The 23,943-nt window shown below is 38.2% G+C and overlaps 1 protein-coding gene across 1 annotated transcript in view; it reads right to left on the bottom strand.

Annotated features, from left to right (window-relative positions):
- The window catches only part of ANO3 (anoctamin 3), an 82,480-nt gene extending 58,988 nt beyond the window's left edge, over nt 1–23,492 (bottom strand). The window contains exons 1-4 of the mRNA XM_053980158.1: nt 23,424–23,492; nt 6,454–6,666; nt 5,148–5,219; nt 1,641–1,709 (exon numbers count right to left, since the gene is read on the bottom strand). Of these exons, the coding sequence (XP_053836133.1) occupies nt 1,641–1,709; nt 5,148–5,219; nt 6,454–6,666; nt 23,424–23,469 (400 nt within the window). The 5' untranslated portion in view covers nt 23,470–23,492. The remainder of the gene's footprint in view (nt 1–1,640; nt 1,710–5,147; nt 5,220–6,453; nt 6,667–23,423) is intronic.
- Nucleotides 23,493–23,943: the final 451 nt, after the last annotated feature.

Genomic DNA, 23,943 nt, shown 5'->3' with positions numbered 1-23,943 from the left:
GTCTTTACCACAGGCTGCAAGAGAATCTCTGTTCCAGTTGAAATTGCCCTTGTGTATTTTTTTCTCCCTTCTCAGATCTGTTAATCCAGAGGTGCTTTTCCTGTCACTGATGAGGTCAGCCTTGCCAGGCAGTAGGTCTATCTGTCCTGGAGCCTGCTGCCATTGGCTCCACCAGACACAGGGGAAGCTTCCAGCAGCTTCTCAGAGAAGCCACCCCTGCAGCTCCGCCAGCCACCTAACACTGACCACACAGACCCAACGCAGCTGCTCGGCTAGAACAGTCTCACCAATGCAAACACAATGTGCATGACCCTTTACTTGTTATACCCCTTTACCCGAGTTTCCAGAGTATCTAATAACAGGAGAAAAATTTAAGCATCAATATTTTTACAGCGCCTTACATTTAAAAGACGATGTTCAGGGGCTGTTCTCACAGCAGAGGCTCACCCCAGGGCAGGAGCAGCAGCTCTGACCCAGCTGCTGCCCCAGCCCCGCCCTTTACCTGCCCAGCTCCTGCCGTATCTCCCTCCTCAGAGAGAAACTCTCGGATAAGAGAAGTGCAACCAGATGCCCTCCTCCCCTGAGGCTTGGCCACTTCTTTTGTTTTCCTAAGTACCCAGTTGTTAATATGTCCTAGCAACTTATGGGAAAAAAATCTATAAGTAAAAAGGAACAAAAGGAAAGAAATCTAACCCCCAACAATCACAAAAACCTATCAACACTTCCTGACATATAATTTGACAACACTTAATGCATGACAGTAAGGTCATGCTATATATACTTACATTATAAGGTCACTTACATGATAAAACACTGAAGACAATTTCATTTCAAGAAATCCTTTACACAATAATGCAGAAGTATTTAGTTTAGAAATAGATAGCTAAGTCCACATTTTGAAATGTTCTTTTTGGGTCTCTATTTGCTTAGCTATCTTTCTTACTATCATACTTTTCTGAAGGGCCAAAAGTGCATTTCAATTTTATGACAGGGGATAAAAAGCACTTGTTCTGATTTCTCTGTATCATGCAATCCAGCAGTATTATACAGTAGAGTATGGTAGCAAATGTTTTTCAACTGAAATGTGGCACAGTTATGGAAAGAAGAACTAGTATAAATATTCCTCAATAGTTTCTGTTTCACAAACTTTGATGTGACGACTCTACTCAGTCCTTTGAGCCTTTACACATTTAGGGATAGGCTTTGCAAAGCTTTAGTAAGAAAGAGATTAGTAGTCAAGTAAAAAAAAATCTCTTTTTGTCCTAATTTAAATCATAGAAAAAGCAAGTAACTTGGAGAAGAACATCACTAGACACCGAGATAAATGACATTGTGATGGATTTAGGTCTTATTTTGTTTTGCTGGGCACCTAGAACACTATATTATACAGATAACATAGAAAGGTTTTCACCTACCTTTGTATGCATATTTAGATATGAAAAACGATCATAACTACCAGAATGACAGTGGAGCCACAACCTACACCAAAGAATGGTTCAAGCATCTGCTGCTTATTATTCTTCAGTGCAACCTTTTTATACCCCTCCTGTTGATGCACTGCACCTGTGTGCCTCTGCTCCCTGTGTGACTGCTCAGCACACCTGGGCACTCCATGGCTCGTTACCTTCAACACTGCTCACCTGTCCTGCGCAGCTGCACCCACTGGGGATCGGCCACAGCCCCACTCCCAAGCACCACACACTGTGTGCCTACACATAACAGACAAACACAGACTTTTCTCAATGTACAATTTCTTATGAACTTTCAGACAGTGGTAACTGTTACACAGAATATTTCTATTTTTTTAAAAAGGGAGCCAGTCATATATTATTGCTCTTTAGAGGAGTTAAGATGGTGTACAGAACTGGAAGAGGCAGACTAATTGCCTAAAGCACATCAATATTTTCAACTGCAATACTAAGTCCAAAGATTAATCCTTGTTGTGTTCCCATGAGCACTGAATAGATTACATAGCTTCTTCATCCACTCCTGCCAGCTTTCCAGGAGTGGATCAGCTCTAATATGGGAGCTGGACAACTCTGGGTATAGGACAAACTGTTCTCATGCAGCTTTTCAGCCACCTCACTACACAACCAGAACAGGCAGGACAGCCCTTATTTTTGTAGGCATTGACCACAAACTTAGGTTTGTGAAGGCATAATGGAAACATCACATTTCTGTTGCAGCAGAAACTGAACCTGGTTTCTTTGAATCATATCTTCTGTGATCTTTCAGTTCCTCTTTTTATATTAACATGATAGGTATTGCACAGGTTATACACACACACATATATATATATGCCATTTCAATTTATCACAATGGCAGAAAATTGACTTACAAACACTTCAATAATTGAGCATTGAAAAATAGTTTTTATCATGCAGTTATTATGATTCTTTGTTGGATTGTTAGTTTTGGTTCAGCTCTTCATTTGTCACTTCACTGTACTGCAGCATAGCACATAAATACATAGTTTTTTATATATAAACTCTGTACTAATTGGATTCAAGATACATTCAGGATACAAGGTATCTGTCACAGCAAAATTGTTAATTATCTAGGAAGGCTTTTGTGTCCTGCTAAGAAAGATGAGTTATTATGCACAAATCCTCATAACTAATCTAAGTTAAGGGAGAAAAAAACAGAATTGAAAAAAGAATAAATTAGTTAGTGATGTTTTACTTGCTACTGAGTGTTACTTTTGTTCTTATTTCAACCTAGTAATCTCCACCTGTGTCTCCCACCAGAGGTGGGAGGGGAGTGAGTGGAGTCAGAAAGAGAGGCATTTCATTATGCGTGAAACCTCAAAGTTCACGTTGTATGTTACAGAAGCTCAATATTTACCACTTGGATTGAATGTACCACTTCCTCAAACTAAAAACACTAGTTAACCTAAAACTGACAGAGGAAAAGTAACACAAATCCATAATGTCCTTGATGCCGTTTATCTATGGTAATTAACAAAGGTGTAATGCATTGTCTTTTTACTTCATAAATCCATTAACATCATTAACTAAGCTTGTCTGAAAGATTTATGGCCTCAGCTATAGCCAACTGAAACAAAAGAGCAGCTTTCCACTGAAGTCCTTTATTTGACGCCTGTTAATCTCCTTCACACAAGATAATTTTGTCTACAAATAATGCAAGAAGAGGAGAAAGCCATTTGGCCTACATTTCTACAACACTGCCTAATTAAAAATTCACCACATTCACTTAATTCAGCTTTCTTTCATGTTCTCAGGAGAGCAGTTTGAAAATGTTCACTAAGATGATGATACCCATTAATCAGTCTGCTTTTCAAACTCCATTAAACTGCTAGAGTACCTACAAAAGCATTGTTTTAACCTATGATCAAAGCTGAAGCTGCAATATTCTTTTTTCAGGTTTATTTTTTACTCCCCCTTCCCATCTACATCCAGATTCAGGATAAAATTGAAAATTTTAGACTTGGAGACAAATTCTTACCCACAAAAACACAATACTAAAGGACCAACAAAGTGTATTTTGAAGGTATACAAGCCACTTTGTTACATGCACCTTTTAACTGTCTCTTATTTCTCTTCACGCATCTAACAGATAATGCTGATATAAAAATAAGCCAATTCTTATTACTAACCTCTGGCATTTATTTTTAAATACTGTTTTCTTTCTTGCTTGTAACTGATTAACCTAATCAGTTACATTGCTATAACTTCTATAACCATGAATAACTTCACAGATTGCACTTGTCTAATTTGGGATGGACTTAACATGGGCAAATTCATTACTCAAGTTAGTAAAGGGCAACTATTTAAATACTTTTTCTTCCACAAGCATTGCTATAGTCAGAAGAGAAGAAACATCCACACTAAAATTTAACGCAACTTTGAACTGAAAAGAATCAACCTAACTTTTCCTGAGTTGCTGAGCACTCCATGTATCTTTTCAGGTTAAAACTAAGTAATGTGAATGAAAACCAGCATCATTTACTATGAGAAAGAATTGCTGCTGACATAGATAAATACACAACAATATCAGCATGTCTATGTGTAAGCAATTCAGTGAAAAACAGAGCAGGATATTAAAAAAAAAAAAAGAAAATAAGGAAATTATAACAGTAAAATCTCCTAGTATCCATGCTTGCCAATCAATTACACTAGGAAAGTGCAGCAGCTTTAACTGGAATCTTACTAAGACATGATTTTCTTATATAATCTTCATGCCAAATTTTTGGTCTGTGCCATGATTTTGGAATATCTGGTTTTGAAGCTTCATCAATTTTACCATTTCCAGTAGTTACCTACTCAGGAAACCTTGAGAAGCCCTCTTATCTATCATATATTTTAGGCATCAAGAAAAGTCAATGCTAAATCATGTGAGAGGTGAGCAGACCTAGCTTTCTGAAAGCAGATATCTTTCATCCAGCATGAAGACATGATTTCTAGTTTGATGCTTCATCAACTGTGATCAAAAATATCTTTCATAGTAATTGTGCAAGGTGCAGCAGTATTTTTGTGTCTGTACAGGTAAAATAGATGGCAACTACTTCATCTTGGAACTTGTAAATTACTACCCATGTGTGTATTTACAGATTCAATTTGCAGTTACAAGGATAGGATTATTCTAAGAATAACTTCTTCCCTACTTATTCTGACTTACTTACAATAGCAAAATGATAGCAAAGCAGTACAAATATGGCTGTTTTCTCCATTACTACTTTTTTTTTTTGCTTCCCAAATTGTAACAGTTTTTGTATGTAAATGTCTAAAGCAAATATACAAAATATCTAAAAAAAACCCCAACAACAGAACTGCAGCCACAATAATAGTGAATGACATGACTACATGGGAAAAATAAGTGAATAATAACAACTTTAAAGGAATTTCAAGTACATTGTTCAAAATTATTGTTTTATGAAGGACTGTTATGGGAAAAGGATATACTGAATATATGACACTTCTCTGTCTTCAGTCCCTACTTTTAGTCTAAAAGGTGTGACAGTATCAGGAAATTTGTGACAGCACACATTTCTTTAGTCACACTTAGTCAGTCTCCTCTTTCAAAAAAATGGAAGTTCAGGGTAGGTATGGCCTTTCCACACTTAAATACTGTGAGCATAATCAAAGAGTCATTAATTTGTCATTATTTCAGTTCAGACAACAACTTACCTAAAAATGGATCACCATATTCTGTATTAGACAACTTAATCAAGTTGTTTTCCAAAGTCTCCATCACTTTAGCTGAAATAAATGCAATATCTGTATTAGCTGAAATAAAGGCAATATTTGTATCAGCATTCACATTTATTTTGTAAGTAAAAAAATCTTCACTGTAAAAAACACTTTTCAAAGCTGTCAGTAACTCAAATAAAAAAATTTGGATTGAAATTTTAAAGAGCACTTTCTATCAACAGAAAAAAGAGCAAGATCACTTTAATGAAGACACTGTCTATTTCTGAGAGACGTTTAACTCAATAAAATAATGCATTAAACAATAATTAGTGCCTAGTGCCTATCAACATTAAGGAAAGACTTATCAAAATCTACTACCAGATGAGTCAATTTATTCTAAAAGGATAACACACATCTGGCAATAGAGGATGGCAAGAGTTGGCAACAGGTGACACGCAGTGGCTGGGATTCTGTCACCCTGTTCTTTTAAAAGTTTTCTATACCTTCTGATGTTTACATATTTCTACTAGAGTTTTCACACACTGTTCATGTAAATAATGATTGTTTTACATTCTTCTTTGTAGAAAGAGAGAATTAATAGACTTGTTAGTCTGACCAGTGTGGCTGGAGAGGTGACAATTTCACCCTCCAATCCACTGTCACTTTTGGAATTCTATATATTGAAAGGTCAGAAATAAAAATTCCTCTTTTCCTTCTTTTACATCTTGAGTGAATGCGTGAGTTATTTCATGTTGTAGTACAACAGGATTCCAACTATACTAGTTTCTCTGATAAGGCATGTGTATCTATTAATTAGAAATCCTAAAATAAAAGTAGTTCCTTATTTCACACAAGCTAAAATTTGGAGGGATTTTCTCCATTCATTCTCATTCTTTCCATACCACTCTTCCCAGATTCTACTGTTTGTGTATGAATGCATCTCCTCCTACATGTTCATATATAAAGACTTTTTCTTCCCAAAGCCTAATATTTATCCATTCTTTCTCTTTAGGACAGACTACAGAAACCGTCATACCTTTCTCCAGCATAAATGAGCAAGACTTGCTTGTCTTATTACCAGTGAGAAGGAAATAATGTCATAATTGAGAAAAAAAATTAGTTTAAAACTCACTTCAAACATTTTAAAGATTCACTCAAGAACCTGATAATATGGTATGTGTAGGTGTTTAGTGCAAAAACACTTCTTCAATGAACCATAGATATCAAAATAAATCAAAGTTTATGAGAGCTGGAATGAAAGAAAGAGAAAATTTTTCTCTCCTGAAAGAGAAAATCCTCCTACCTCGTTCTGACACTACATCCACTGCAGCTGCTGATGTCCCTGCACTCAAAGGCTGGGGCTGGAGCTGTGGCTGCACACGGTTTGGCTGCAGAAATGATGAATGCTTGCTCAGGCTCTGAGGATGTGTTTGGCTCTGGGCAAGGCATGGCATAGATCTTCTAGAAGGTTTTAATGGGTGCTCTTTCACTGTCTCACTCTTGCTTGTATTCATACCTGAAGTAGCCAAAAGAAAAACAACAAAATAAGCTCTAGCATATTGGGCCACAACAAAGAAAGATGGCTAATTATGAATCCACTTAATAAGCCACCCCTCAACTATACAAAAATGCCATGCTAAAATGTTTGAAGTTATTAAAAAACAATGTAATAAACTAAAATACAGATGCTAATAGTATTCCATTCTGTAAAATATTTACATTTTCCTTTCAAAGCTACAAAAATTTCCCCTTCACCAGTATGGAAATAAATTAATGTTCTTAATCCTTTGACCTATTGGGCAACCTTTCTGAAAAAACTGTAGAACAACAAACAAATGTGGCAAAAAAGACACCAAACATTCCAGGGTCAGTTCGAACAAAGCAGGTGTGACAATGATTTGTCTCTTAAGAGCTGTTTCTGAGATACCCAGAAATTAAGTAGCTTTCCTAAGTTTACATGGAAGAAAAACTCATTATTATACACCTCCTGATTCAATATAGAGCACTGACAAACACAATCCTTGTAAAGATTAATTCAACACTGAGCAAAACCAAAGTGCAGTAGTGTAGTTAGTCTCTTTCTCTGTACTGTTTCTCTGCTTGACAAAACAATTACTTTATAGCATGTTTTTATAAATCTTAGTTGCTTAGTGATATATTTCACCTCTCTTGGCTGTGCTAAAAATAATTAAATAATCTAACATTTCTCCTTCTGGGAGAGCCATGAACTTCCGAGGAAGTTGCCCCACCAAACTCTGTGCCACTGAAGAAGGAAGTCACACGCAGCAAGTCTCTTTCTGAAGTGAGCTCAGTGCAAGTGCTGGAGTTCCGTGTGCCCATCCAGAGCCGCAGTGCAGTCAGAGCAGCAGCACCTGAGCTGGGGCTGAGGCCCCTCGCAGCGGGCCCCTGTGAGCTGATGGGTGCTCCTCTCACAGCCTGCACATCCCACGCTCACACGCTCCGAACCTGCTGTCCCTGCCAGCCCAACACCGGCTTTCCCACAGCGCAGTCTCAGAGGTCTGGCTCCTTAAAGGGATTTAACTGTCTTGCAGCAAATAACAGATGGAGCTGGGTACCTCGAGGAGGAGAAAAGGAAACCCTGAAGTTTTATACCCTCACTGTCTAAGCGCTCCAAAGTCTGTGGCCAGGGCCACCGGCTCCTGCCTTGTCTCTGAGCATCACCTGCCCAGAGCCACAGGTCCCTGGGCCCTTCATTATGCAAGTTCACTGCCTCTTGTCTCTGGGCTCCCGACAGCCCAATCTCCAGCTGTCCTGCAGCTGCGCACACAGCTGCGTGCACTAAACATGCTCCTCAACATCAGAGTCTACCAAGAAGGTTATTTGATCAGCAGGATATCCCCCCGTATTTAGCTATAATAGCTAAGGTTTAAAAGGGCCTTTCCTTTAAAAACTTCTGTCGAGCTCACAGAACATGCTTTGTTCTGTGTGTTTCTCTTACCAAGAAATGCAGAACTTCATTAGACTGAGGACAATTCTTTCCAGTTCTGCAGCACAGCATAACTGTTCTTGGTCAGACAAAGTAACTATTTAGTACCAGGTGAAGGTAGACAGGTAAGCTTCTGTTGCCTCAGAAGATGCCATAGGTCTTTAAGTAAGTATGTGCAGAAAGAACTCTGCTTCTTAATAAAAAGGTAGTTGTGTGCAAAGAACGCAGTGGGCACTGGGCTGGCGCCCTTGACAATGCCTTGTTCAGAGCAAAGCAATGACACACATGCCTGTTGTGCTACTTGAAGTATTTCTAGGGAGTCTCCTTTATATAGTTCTTCCTAAATGGACATTTATTAAACAAAAATCTGCAGTAGTGAGACACCGCAATGGGTAATATAGAATAATATATAAAGACATATACCTTGTAATTGTTCTGGATGGCTTCAGTGATCGATTTCTTAAGCAGGGATAGGCTGCCAGTAACTATGGAGCCTATTGCATAATTATTAGTGTTGCCAAAGAGAAATGTTTCTTTCCTCTATACTGGAATCAGTATGTGTAGCAAGATGAATCACTATTACCAAAGAAATTTATGATAATGCAAATAATACATACTGAGATTCAATTTTAACCCCAATTTAAGTGATACATATAAAAAATTAGAACATAATTATTTTATGACATAATGCCTCAATTCAAAATAAAATTATTCCCTTTTGCTCTCTCTTACTCTATATTCCCCTGTGACATTTCAAACAGATTCCTTAATACCATGCTGCTTCTGCTTGAAGAAAGTGAGTCACAGCAAAGCAATCTCATGGCAGATTTGCTGTTATGTTAGTGGTATGAACCACCTAAAAATTTGGAAAAGTTAATTCATACTCTGCTACTGTGTCACAGTCCATATCACAGTTCTGTGATATGCTAATTTAGATGGCACTTGCTCTTGCATGCAAATGTTTACCTAGCTCTTATGCTGTGGCATACAAATGCTTACCCAGCACAAATAGCATGTGGCTGACATCATCAACTGGATCACTATATTGATTTACTGAAATTATTTTCATTCCTTCCTCTCTATTTCCAGCTAGAACTTTGTTACACAGTCCTTGCTTGTTCAGGGATCTTTTCATCTGCAATAGCAGACATGTATACACTTAGCAGAAAAAGCCCAATAGACTTGTTTTTCTATTACAATTCCATTTATTCATTCTTTCCCTACATAATATTCCTCTGGCAGCTAGCATGAGCATGGAAATGATTATAGCATGAGTGTATAAATTCCTCATGTTGGCAAAAAAAAGGTAAATCATGTTTATGGTTTAATTAGATGCTGCCTTTTTTAGCACTTCTGCCTTGGGAAGTCTTCATTCCGAAGGGATGCTGGCAATTCCTGTTATAGAGGCAAATCTCTACATGGCTCAAAGCCAGAACAGAGAGCTGTACTACTCACAGTTTTCTGATAGGCCAGGCAGGAAAGATGGAGCTAGAATATGATACATTTTTCTGGTTTTTAAATTAGTATGCACAATTTAATGCATGCTCAATATCATGCTAATCTAGAAAGACTCTAAATAAAGCAACCTCCCAGAGGCCTTTAGGTTTTGGCCATTAGAAACATAAAGGAGAAGTTTTGCTATGCCTCATTCTGTGAAATACAGACTCAGATGATCACCTTGGTACTGCTAAGAAAAAAACTGGTCTTTTGGCCAGTTAACTAGGTAGACATCATGTGTGCTGTGCTGCTTAAGGCCTTGCCCTGAACAATGCTCAGGCAGTGATCTACTCAGAGAAACAGAAGTCGCTCATTTTGGTCACTGTATTTTCAGTCATAGCCAATACTGCTCTATGTATTTCCAGTCAGATCTGAAAAAATACCCCTAACTCTCCTCCCTCTTCCCAGATTTCATTTACAGAGACAGACCTAGTTGTGGTTTATAACAAATGCCAAGCTCTTGGTCCTATTATTCCATTCCAGTGAGGTTGATTATATTCAGCTGAAAACCTGATGCTGGCAAAACTTCCGTGGAGAATTGCAGGTAGGCAGAAGGTACTCGGGACAATGGCTTGGCTAAGGCTTATAGTATTTCCAGTGCTGCAGTAAAACTGAATAAAAAACTGAATTCATGCCAGAAGTTATTTTGGAGAGGGATATTCTTTTTCCTGTCACAGGGTTATTTGAAATGCTTAGGTTATATTTTTAATCTTGAAAAACTTTTGCAGAAAAGGTGCGTGCATTTTACTACTACTTTTAAAGCACTGCTTATAGGTTTTCAAGCATCTGAAGCCTGAAAGGGATCATAACCTCTGGCATTACTAATGGCTACACCAATCAAGCCAATTTATTTTTACATCAATTTATTTCTCCTAATTATTAATGTTGTTAATTTAAAAGTTTATATTTTTTTCAGTCATCTCATTACTGAAAAACACAGCACACCAGAAGGTTAACTGTGTTTAATGAACAAACAAGCTATCCTAAGGAGCCTCAGCCATATAAGACTTCAGTTTTTCTCAACCAGAGATGTTGGTATCCTCTATTCAGTATGGGCAACATTACTTTTGTTGTGTGGGAATTGCTTTGAACAAAACAAGGAACAGCAATTCCTTCAAATACAGCAAAACACACTGTGTTTATGTTCCACCAGATAGATTGTAGCTCCATCTGGACCAAGATAAAAATTTCGACTATTCTAAATCTTCACATGATGAAGCAAGCTCAGAACACTAAGGCCACTATCTTTAAATCTCCTTATTTAACAGATCTACTTTTCACTGTGAAACCCCAGTTAACTCCCAAACTTTTTAAAATGGAAGCTTTAAAATTGATACCTTTGTCGTATAAAGTGAACTGGTAACAAAATCGAAGCAAAGTAACACTATCTAGAAGCAGAGCTATATACATTTCTCTCTGAAATGTTTTTGGGTGAGACACAGATCTGGATCCTCACGTCTGAGGTTACAGACAAGGCTAAGGAAGAGACACACGGTATGTTGATGTGAGACCCAGAAGAACTGATGAGTTGGGGTACCTAGAAGAACAGAGGATTCTCCTTAACCCCAGCTGCCAGTTTGCCCTGTGACAGTGAAGTTCAGTTTTTGTTCTCAAACAAATTTTTTGCTCACACTGAAACAGAGATGCGATTTTGTTGCCCGTATCTATATATGAAAGCCACGCTGGTTTTGGCAGTTTGTGGCTGTACAACTGTTGCTCACCTGAGAACTTGTCTGCAGATCCTTAGAGCTCTCAGTCCTGAAGAGCTGAGCACTTTGTGTTTGAACTGCAGTGCAGTTTCATGGGAGCTTTAAGTGACTGATGAGAGTCAGCATGTGACAAAGGCTGCGTGGAGGAACGAGCAGGATACAATGGAAAGCCTGTTAAGAAGACAGCTTTTTTTCACCTCCTTCAGCAACCTTTGTACCAAACTCAACTCAGCTACTTGAACATTAGGCCCACGTAGGCAGCTCAATGCTGTGGAGGTGTACAGAGCTATTTAAAAAATCCGTCATTTTATAGTTTTCCTAAATTACAGGGGGAAAGTTGAGATTATTACTAAAGTACTTAAAAACTCTAAAGGTTAAATACATTTTTAAAAAGTTACCTATGCTCTTTCAAAGCTTATTATTTAAAGAGAAAATGATATCCTTTCAGCAAACACAATTACGCAAAATGTACAGAACTATGTAACTCCTCTATGTTCATCTCTGCACCAGATTAAGGTTTCAATATTACTGGAAAATATTTTTTCTTTGCATGCATAATGCATTTTTATTAATGTTCTATAACTTAATGAAATTATAGAATTGTTCATATAGAACTTAATTCTTATCTCTCTGTTTCAAAACAAGATGCAAATGCATTTCAACCATTATTTTGTCACTTTTTCAAATATACACTGCATATCCTTCCATGAAAACATGGAACATCCTTCCAACCATCTCTGACCTTTGGTGGAAAAAAATTTCATTTGCAACAGGTTCATGAGAGGTTGCAGAACAATGCATCCTGCAGGATACATGTCCTAATACAAACATACACACACAAGAAATTAGGAGTGACAAAAGGTTTTTCCTGATAATACCCTTTGTTGAACCCACACCCCCATTATAAATGCATACAGATAGATCTTATCTTTTACAAATGAAACATCCTACCGAACCTATCAAGGATATTAAAACACTTTAATAGAGTTATGAAATACCAAGATGACCCCGATTAATTAAAATTCAGTTAAATCAATTAGATTGTCTGAAAGAAAAGACAGGGAATCATGTTTAACAGATGTTATTAAACTCATACCAACTTATTTAGATTTGAAATTTGCAGCTTTCATTTCAGATTTGCAAATAGTTCTTACATGCTAAGAACCTTATCTAACTTTTCTAGTTATGGTAGCAATTAGAAGATATTTTCTCTAGCAAAACTTGCCTCACTTTCATTCTTAGAGCACTGTCCATAAAATTATTAACATTATAATAAATTCTGTGGAATTAAATATAGAGGAAGCATATCCAACACAAAAATAAGAGTCTAAGTTAAATCCATGAAAAGTTTTTCTGGAAGTGATTATTGACCTTTTAAAAATTACTACTTCCATTTCAGGATTTGAAAATCATGTCTATATATGTTAATGCACAAAAGGGGGAAAAAAGTAAATAATTTTTTAAGTATGCAAACCAAAGTGAATATAATATTAAGAACAGCTGTCACTAAAGAGATTGCAAAAATTGTAATTTGCAATTAACTCATTTCATTTAACATGAAGACTCATATACCTATTTATTTTTTTCAAATTTTCCTGAAGCACAATTCAGAACAGTAAAAACTGACTAAAAAGACCACTCTAAACACCAGAGTGTGTGGACCTAGTGACCAACCTTTGAACGGTTGTTTTAGGAAGGTTTATTCTCTTTTTGTTTTGCTACTAGTAGGACACATGACGTGATTGTAGTGCTTTTATTGCTGGCAGCTTTTTAGGCCAAATTCATTCAGTGTGTTGGGTTATAAGTAAATTAAACTAGCACAACTCATCTACAGCTGGTGATCTGCCCTTCTTTGAGTCATCTATGCCTATAAGATCTTCCAATAACAGCCAGAATTCCAAATTAGCAGGCATTTGGTAATTGGAGCCTTGAGACCAAAGTTTGATAGATGACCTGTTACCTATTCAATACTTTACAAGCTTTTGCTTCTCAAGACAAATGTTAACCGCTCCAGCAGCCAAACCATCCACTGTTCACACCAACTGACAAAGCCACGCATGCTTCTTTGAACAGCTTCCTCCTCCCTTTCTGGTGAAACCAACAAAACAATTTAATTTAGAAATTCATGGCACTGGCTATTTACTATAATAACTGGCACTGCACTTCTCAACAGGTTGACCCTCAGTGGTGTCAGCAGTGAAGCCCTTGTAGAAACAAAGGCGGATTCCTTCTTGAGCTACTTTGACAAGTGTGAAGCTAGGAGGTCAAGGGAAGAGACTACGCCTCTCTAGTTGACTCTCCTGCAGCCACATCTCAAACAGCATCCAGCTTTGGGCTGCTCCTGGTAAATAACAGAGACTATAAACTTTCAGTTCCCCTGAAGTTGCTGAACAGAGCTTCAAGACTAACTAGCAAGAAAGATAAAAGGGTGCAAAGGTATGCACACAGGATGATAAATATAGCTGGAACCAGTGGAGAAAAGATAAAGAGAAGTACAGTGGGGGTTTTGGCAAGTTATGTAACGAGAAGCAACAGCACATGCCGAAAGAAAAAGTTCAAGGAAAGGTTGCCTGCAGTATCAAAGAACTCAGTGAATACAACCACCTTTAGAGGACTCTCCAGGGCCATATAAGGACCTCCAGTAGGAGGCAGATGCATGCAAATCAGTTCTAGGAAAGTGATGCTTATGTGTTAGGTAGGAGGTACATTGTAATGAGTGTGCATGATTATGATGGATAAATACCTAGTCATAAAGTCTTGTCACTCACATTAGATTGAAGCCTTCTAACATGTCCAGCGCTGATAAAGAATCCCTGCTTCATAATGCTTCCAATCGTGGTAGAAAGCTTATTTTCCAGCTCATTTCAGTATCACCTTTGTACAGGACACCTCAACATACTGAAGGCAGTCCAATAGAGGGTTACAAAGACAGCTCAGAAGGTAGAGGACATGGAAGAGGAAGAGCAGCTGATGAAGCAGCACTTAACCAGAGCAGTCTAAGAAATAACTTATCTGCACATGCAGGACACTCTGAACATAACTCTACTACCTTAAAAAGGAAATTACAGAGAGAAGGGAGAACAACATAGATGCCGCTCCCTTTATTTGAATAAAGTTACAGAACTCCTCTGTCTCCGTTTTTGATGTAAACCTCTGACATCATGGATTAGTTTTCCTGATAAAAGCAAAACAGGGCAGTAAAGACACCACATAGCCAAAACAACATTACTGCACAATTTCTAGTGGAAACTGTATTCTGTACTTACCTACCAATCAGTAAAAAAATAATGACAATAGTAGCAAAAGAATAGTGTTGCCCCTCTCCCCTCCAGCCCTTCACCTCTGGAAAACAGTGCAATTCAAAGAGAGAGGAAAAAAAAGAGGAAATTACCCTAATGAAGATAAAGAAGCTAAAGTAAACTAAAAGTCTAACTAAATGTATTTTTCATGAAGGTATATGCTTTGAGGATATTCTTGAAGAAATCTATGAAATGTTCTGGGCAAAGCTTCTGATGTGAATTCAGCTGTTACCATTTCTTTTTGCATATTTTTCTTTTGCATATTAATGCTCACAATTACTGTAGAGAGTGGTGGTTTGAGGCTAGCATCTTTGCACTGATAACTGCTTTCTTTTTCTGGAAAAAAGTATGGACACATATACCAGATATATAAAATATAAATGGACATTTGGCAGCTTGACAAGCATGTTGAAAATGAACTAAAGATCTCACAACCATGTAGAAACGGGTTATTTTGAGACCGCAGTGTCACGCAAAGGATGGCCAGATGAGTGCAGTAGAGGAAACAGCTTCACATAGTCACATATTCGAATTCACAAAAATGTGACCTCCTTTTTAGCCACTTATTCCCTCCCTGCCTCTTCAGAAGCCCATGAAAGGGCTCCAAGAAACACAAAAATAACAGACACCTGTCACACACTGCTCTTAATAGCACCGTCTTCTACACAAAATACTGGGAAATTGAAAAGGAAATGGGAAAGCCTCATACCTTTGCACTGGTATTCAAAATTAAAGTTAAAATTAAATGTTTTTAAAGCATTTCTCTATTTTTTTCCCTTGTTAAAGGAAAAAAATGCTGAATAACCAGTTTGATCCATTACTTGATGCCTTGCTTTGCCTTCTTTCCATTCCAGGCTGCAAGAAATTTGGATTCGTTCTGCTTAGGCAGAAAAGACTGACAGCAAATACCTATGATGGCCATAGGTATGAAATTAATCATGTCTAATAGATTATACATTAACTAGATTATGGCACTCGTAGGCCCCTAAGATAATACTCCAGAACCAGCATGCCAAAATTGAACAAAAAGTCACAAAGTGGCAACCAAGATGGAAAAAAGCCCAGTCAGACTGATGAACAGATCATTGTCACCATGACATGAAAAATCATTCTTCTCTCTAAAGAAACCCCTTCCATTAAAGTACAAGCATTTATGAAGGCAGATTTCAAAATATTTTATGCCTCAGCTCAAATACAAGTCAATCTCAGGTTTATTTTGAGATTTCCTACAATATAAAGTAATAAAAAGCTGTAGATGCTCCTTTTCAACACCACAAAAGAATAGAAAGTTTTGATTATTCCCTACCAACACATTATATTTAATTCCAAGTAATATCCTAAAAGGTGTTTGTTTGTGGTTTTGGTTGGTGTTGCTGCCGGGGTTTTTGGTCTTGTTACATAAATATACAGTAAAGAACTATTATTCCTTTTCCCATATCTTTGCCTGAAATCCCTGTAATTTTGAAGTTATAATAGTTTGGAGGGAAGGGTTTCCATTCCAAGGGATGTTCCCACCTTCCTTGGCAGACACCTGTCCTTTACGCCAGACAACAATATAGCCCACAGCTAAAAACAGACTTCCTTCTCCCACAAAAAATCCCCACAAAATGAATGCTTCAGGAAAATTAATTCATTAAAAGCACTAACTCCATTAGTTTAATGAACCAGAAAGATAAGAGAACACAAATATTATATATATTAGACCTTCTGAATTATAAAGAGATATTATTGATAAAGCTACTAAACAAACAGGAAGGAGTACAGAAATTTTTGAGCAACAGTAATTCTACTGAATCAGACAAGCAGAGAATAGAATATGACATCTCAAACATATTCTAACTCCAGAGCTTGCCATCATCACAGGAGCTATCTGGACCATACATGACTAGTTACAACTCTTGTGTAACTGTGATGTACTTAAATATTTTTCAACGCAGATTTGAGCGAGCCCTAAAATTCTTTTGTTTGCACATCCTTCTTGTGCTAGGGTCCCACACAGGAACCCAGTAAAAACAACACACAAGAAGCAACAAAACGCATGTGGCTTTGTTCCACGTTGTCACTAACTAAATCAATAAAAAACATATGAACAGTGGCAATTTGGTGTTCAAAAAGGATTTTTGCAGATACTCTTCAAAGTACACTTCCTTCTGCTGAGTTACAGATGGAATCTAACTCAGCATGCTTTCATGGCATCTTCTTTCCCACTCACAAGATCCTACCTTTAAGCAGATCAAACAGTTACATAATAGATGTCACTATTTGCTTGGTGTATGAACATGAGACATGACCCAGAAGGAAAACCTAAGGTACCAGTTTCTTCAAAATCTCACTTAAATACTCAAATACACTGTGAATTAAACTGTGACCTCACCAGTCAGACAAATGAACAATTCCTCCCTTAAGTAACTGCACTGGCTAAAAGCCCTCACAAGACAGATGATAATCCAAATTGAGGCAGACTCAGAATCTCTTTCTGAGAAAACAGTGATCAATTTGCATTCACTGTAGCTCAGAGTTGTTAAAACATGTTGCTGTACACTGCAGTTTGGTTTTGAGTTCACCTGTCTCTAATAAATAACCTACTGTAACATAGGCTATCGAATATACAGAACCGACCTAACTCCAGAAGCAGTTTGGTAAAGAGTTGTAAGCTGGGTAAGCACGTATACAATGCTTTCTGCAAATGTCATTTGTCAAAAGACAACACAGACACTTTCTTCAGTTTAGACAGGCTGAAGCAGAAAACACGTAATCTTCACGTTGCTCAGCAAACTTGTGAATTTAGCACATCCACTTTCTGCTGTCACACTATGTCTAAAATATGGATGGCTATTTTTTCTTTCATTACTTTCCCAGTTACTACTTAGCCATCTGCATTAAGTGTAATGCAAGGCTCTTGGTACTGTTAGCTAAAACAGTGTTTCAATTTCCCACAGTTACTGGAACTTCAAAATACCTCTAATCATAAAATATACTGACTAGTGCTGATTTTGCTGCAAGACTTTTCAACAAAAACTGATATATTCAAAATACTACTACAATAGAAGATAAACTGACAGGGCTGTTTCATTTACACTCATTTAGCAGATTTCAAAAATTACAAAAACCAGAATAAATAAACCAAAATATGAAGGCAGATCAGGAACTCACAACTTTTTGGTCTACCCAATGAAATATAACTGACGAGGGTTCTAAAGAATATGAGTGGTGGCGAGGGTGGCCTATTTTCACAGGTCCTTATTCAGGAAATTTTGAAAAGCTGTGGAATAGGTACAAGGTTTGTCCACAGATGCAACTATATCAAGCTATACTTAAAAGAGAATGTAGGAAGTTAATGCCCAGATATCTAATCACAGCATCATCATCACCTATAGCCAGCTAAAGTTATGTGACATCCCAAAATTTTCTGATATCCTTAGCTTTCTCATTTCAAATATTCATTCTGTGAAAAAAAAAAATTACTTTTTTTCTACAGTACTCATGCACCTGCATAATATAAGGATTAATATGTCATATTTAGTGATTGTTTTCAAAAAAGCTCTATATTTTTTGAAATTACAACCCACAACAGTGTAATCTGGAATAAAAAGACATATTATGGGCCCATCAGAAGTGTCTGAGTGAAAAAGATGGAGTGCATCCTAGGTTGAGCAGTTGTATCAGGCAAAAGAAGTAAGAGCAAATACAGCCTTATTAAACATTGGACCTTGCCTTTCAGTGCCCTGAAAAAACATTTTAAGTAACAATGTTTAAATATAGCATTGTTTTAAGGGACTGTATTAATTGCTGCATTGCTCTCAGCTTCCATATGAAATGAGTATGGCTTTGAAACTTTCTGTATATGTTAGCACTCCTTGGAATGAAAACTGAAGAGCTGAGGCCAAAACAATTGCTTCGTTCACACTGACATGAAAACTTGGCCCTTCTGCTCTGGAGAACAGTGGCAAAGGGTCACAATCTCTCATAAATTTTTGTGTGACAGAATTCCATCTGCTAGTAATTTCCATCGTCTCTTCAGATTATTATTAGTTTACTACGTTTACTTATGCCACAGAAGCACCAAACATCCTTGGAGAAGTCTCGATGAGATTCTTAATCACAAATCCAAGTTCCTGAATACTGAAAACTCTAGAGCAATATAAAATATGATGTTTACAAATTCTCATTACAATTCACAAGAAATGCAAGTCAATTTCACATGTTGTTTTATGAAGAATGCAGGTCATTAAGATCTTAAAATCAGAGTAAAGCAACCATAACAGAAAGCTTTACTCCACAACAATAGTGGTTCTCAAATTAGCTCAAAGTGATTTAACAAAAAAGGCAATGAAGCAACAAGCTATCCTGTGAAGGCAGAGCAATTAGAGATTCTCAAGCCAATCCTCAATCCCTCTAAATCACACTACAACTTCAAGTAGCAGTATATAAAATGAAACAAAATATTTGGCACTAATAAGAATCGGAATACATCTAGAAATACATCTTTCATTAAGATCCTGATTTCTTCAGAAGTCTCAAGTTTAAGCTATTCCAAGATAAATCCCTTGAGAGGCTAAATCAGTACTCTCAAAGACTTAATGAGTATTGAAGTTGATTAACTCCTTCCTGCTGCATTGAACCAGGAAATATTTAACTCCTTGACCAGAAACATGAGAAGCAGCCCAGGTTAGCCACTGGATTTCAATCTGCAGTCCACATTCTTAAAGTTCACACATCAAGATGAAAGCAACTCAATTTTAAAGCACAAACATCTTTTCTTTTTCCTAGCATTGAACTCCTTCATTAAAAAGCTTTCATAGAGGTATTAAAAAAACAACACTACTCAGTAAAAGCACCCAGCAAAGTATGCAGGAAATTTTAGTCTGTGTATGAGGATAAAAGTCCTAGACGTCTAAGATTTTAAGCATAGTAATGGCCTTGACCTGCACTTTAAACACAGGTTTATTCAAACCCACTCACCAAGTATCTGTTACAAGAGCCTGTTGTAAATTAGGTCGCCTTTCCTTCTGAAGAACACAAGTTTTCAGTGAAGTCCCCTAATAAAACAAGCAATTGCTTAGCACCTACCCCATACCTATTATGGAAAACACAGAATCTACCATAAGGCTGCAGCATGTTTTTATGTCCTACATGTAAAAGATTAGGATTCCTAACTAGCTATCTTTCCCTGGAATTATTAAATTACAAATTACTGTAGAGATTATCTTTGCTCTTATCAACATTATCTTATTTCACCTTTATGAATAACTATTAATTACTTACTAGTTTGAAACAAACCTGTATATTAAAGAAGTATATACAGTAACATACAGTATATATTACCTGCATATTAATCTCTAAGGAAGAATATTATTCTTTTGTAAAGGATGGTTGGGAAGAAACTAGTAAATAGAAACATTTCTTTCCCTTTCCTCTGACATAATTCCTCAGAGGCTGTAGCTTGCATCACCTTTTGAAAAAGTAAAAAAGCATCAAGGTCTATATTTACTAATATGGTTTTTATCTGAGAATATTACTGAGGAAAATAATTTCAGAAAAAACAGTTTCTGCCAAAGCAGAGGTTAAAAATAGCCAGAAAATACTATACAGATGGCTAAACAGATCTAACACACTGCTGTGCAGACACAGATTAGTCTACCTCTAGGACAATGCTCTTCTCAATAGACATTGTCTTTGGATACAAATAGAAGAACAAGAATTGTGGGGGTGAAGAAGAATGAGATTAATTTTTTCAACCCTTTCTGTGTATTTTTCTAACACTGCACTGAGTTCTGCTGCAGGTTTTAAAACTGAAGGTTTCACTCTGCATACACAATTTGAACAAAGAGCAAGACAAAAAGATGGCAGCAGCCTCCTACTCCGAACACCTCCTCACTTTGTCAAGAAAGGAAAGATAAAGAAAACCAACACCTTAATTCTAAACAGTAACAAATCCTTGAGATACAATTTTTTTCTTTCTTTCTTTTCTCCTTCCTGTTGAAGGCTCCAAAACACCCAAGAGACTGGAGAACTTAATCTTCTTATTCCTCCAAAACTTGTAAAAACAGCTTTTTTACTGAAATTTCTCAGCTAGAGCAAAGTGCTCAGAGTAACTAAGGGAAAAAAGAATGATCTCTACCCTATTTGTCTCCCATTTTAAAAATTACTCCTCTTTAGCAAGTGACTTTGAATATTATGTTACCTGGCAATAGGTAGGTTCTCTTTCTGAAGAGTTTAAAATTATTTTCTATTTGTTTTCAGGAACTATGAGACTTCCTGATGTGTATTTTTCCTATATGATTGAGAACCCACACAAATAGAATGCCCTTTCAATGCCCCCCCCAAAAAAAAATGAAGCTTGGTCTTAATGCAAGTGAAGCATACAAGGCACAGCTGTGATGGGCATTTGGCCATTTCATGAAGATTACCACTAATTCTATAAAGAAAGGGAATTTAGGGCGCTATTTTGTAAGCAGCTGGAAAACAAATAATGCATTTAGTCAACATCTCAGCAAAGTGAGCTAGAAATTACAGTGAGCAAAAGGTTAAATTTTAAATAAAGACTGATATAAAGTACTAAATTAAAAGAACAAAAGGACACAATGTTTTTTGCCTCTGAGTTCAGTGTCCCTGAACTTCAGAGTACCACATTATCAGCTTTTTCTCAATACCTCCCGGTAAGATGAGGAATTCTTGATTGCCATTTATGTTTGCTCAGTTTTGCTATAGCCTTTTGCTCAAGATTTTATGCTGTCCTCCCCCATTCCTAAAAGCTTTAGGCTGAGAAAAAGAGACTGAACTCAGGCACATTTTGTAGAAAGCACACTGCATTTGAGAACTTTGGGAAAGCCAGTCATGTTAGTCGATACTGTACAGGTTACCCAGCTCTGTAAAAGCATCCTCTCTTTTCCAAAGCCTGATGACTGGCAAGGTACCTAAATCAGGATTTTTTGGGAATAAGGAGATGAGAACAACAATCTTCTCAAAAAGTAACTGGCAAAATTCACTTAGTTTTTACAAAGTTTTATGACTTGTGTAAACGTAGACTTTCATAAATCACAAGTCAAAGAACTTGAACATAGTTAAAGCTGACAGACATTGGTGAAAGAGAAATTGAACACGCAACAAGTTTCAAAGGACGGCCTTGCCAAATAAGACTGGATATTTTAGAGAAACACAACGATGAAAGATGCATTGTAGTAGGACCCATGAGGGGTAATTTTAGATGATTGGCTTTAAGGTATTTACAGCATGGTGTGACAAAAGCTGATAGGCCAAGAAACATTTATAATGTATTGTAATTAGGACATAGTTGGCTTTTGATTGTGATGCCGTGAATTATAACATCTGTATTGTCTCACCCTTCATGGGAGACTGAAAAAGAATAAAAATTTTTTAAACACATCTCAGTTGCCCTGTCTCTGGGTCAGAAAAGGGTATCATCTGACAAATGAAAGTTAGTTTTGGGGTATGCTTTTTAAAGATTATCACAGAACAGCTGCATTTTTTCTGAAGAGCCTTGACAATCATTCTGGAGCTTGCTAATCATTACTGTAATGTAAGAAATATTGTCTTATGAAAAAGTAAGGACTAACGCTGTGGCTTCAAGGCTTCTAATGCTTTTATAAATGTAGACTTGACAGTTGAAAAAATACATTTTTATACTAATTAATTACCTTTGAGCCTGACATAACTAGACTTTCTACAGTCTGAGACAGCACCACTCATTACTGCACACAAGTGCAGTTAAATGTGGTATTAAATGCAAAACCTCTACAGCAAGGAAGTAAATTTATTATGGGATTACCAGAATGGAAAAAGTGCTTTGAATTATTTATTTTCAAGTAACCAGTCAAAGAGAAGAACTTGAATGAGGCAAAATCCAATAAGTGACCTCATCATTTACGTATAAAGAATACAATTTCCTATCATAATTTATGGCATACTGCACTATAACAATAATAAAAAAAAAAGTTTGTCAATTACAGAAAGAGAGCAAAGTTAGAGAAATCTTGGTTCATCTGGCCCATCAAAGTAGAATTAGAGATAAAAAATATTAAAAAATATTGGTTCCATGATCAAGAAATAAATAAATAAAGTTCATTGAGAGTATTACCTTTTTTCTAACATGAACACAATACAGGTTTTATAGTGATATATAACAACTGGAAATTTACCTTCATATTTGCTGACCAGCAAAGAGCTTCTGTTTGGCAATTAAAATCCCAGACAAAAAGATAACCTAATACATAGACTGAAGCTAAGTTGTATCTGCACTTGGAACACCAGAGCCCTCCTCCCAATTACGGCTAATATTCTTCCTCTACTTTTGTACTTGGATAACAGGATGGCATGAAGACTAAAACCTAAAAACAAACCTGGTGAACTGTAGAGGGTGAACGACCTGTCTGTATCACGCATATAGGCATCTTTAGATTCACCTGTACAGCGAGAACCAAAGCAGCACCGCCTTTCGGGAGTAAACTTAGGCAGGGCGGGGCCGGGTCGAGGCCGGGCCGGGCCCTTCGGCCCCCCAGCAGCCGGGGCCCGGACAGGTCTGGGCTCGGCCCGGCTGCGCTCCCCTCCGCCGCAGCCGCATTGACGCCCAGTAGCGCATCCGACAGCATCGGTGCGCCTGCAGAGCAGGACCCGGGCTCAGCCGCATGCCGACACCCACGGGCAGATTGCAGGCACGCACCCAGAACGCACCGGCACCCACGGGCGATGCTGCACGGACACCGCGGCCAGACCCGTGCGCCCTCCCCGACGCTCCCCTCCCGCAGGGCGCGCAGGTGCGCGGGGCCTCCCGATGACTGGGGACAGCGGGGCTGGTACTGACCTTTCTGCTGGCGAAAAGACTGGATGGAGCCCGAGTGGTGAACCATCCTGGCGGGGAGCAGCCTCCGAGCTGCCAAGCCCGCCGGCTGCGGCGGCGGGGGGCGGGCACCCAGCGGCGCGGCCCGGCCCGCCGCGCAGCGGAGGCTGAGGGAACGGCTGAGGGAGCGACTGGGGGAATTGGCTGAGGGAACGGCTGGGGGAACGGCCGGGGGAATTGGCTGAGGGAACGGCTGGAGGAATTGGCTGAGGGAACGGCCGGGGGAATTGGCTGAGGGAACGGCTGAGGGAACGGCTGGGGGAATGGCGCCGGCGGCGCCCGCGGGGGAGGCGGTAACGCCGGGCCTGAGGGGCGAGGGGCGGGCGCGGAGCCGGGGCTGTCCCTGCCGCCGCAGCCCGGGACGGGAATGGTGTCAGCGGGCAGCGGTGGGAAAGGCTGCGCGGACCCCGCTGAGGAGGAGCGCTGGCCCCAGCCCCGTTATTCTATTGCCTTGCTGTACCCTCGTCTCCCTTTAGAAGACATC

The sequence above is a fragment of the Vidua macroura genome, chromosome 6, assembly GCF_024509145.1.
Source record: "Vidua macroura isolate BioBank_ID:100142 chromosome 6, ASM2450914v1, whole genome shotgun sequence".
Classification (NCBI taxonomy): Eukaryota; Metazoa; Chordata; class Aves; order Passeriformes; family Viduidae; genus Vidua; species Vidua macroura.
This window is presented reverse-complemented; position numbering and strand designations above follow the sequence as displayed.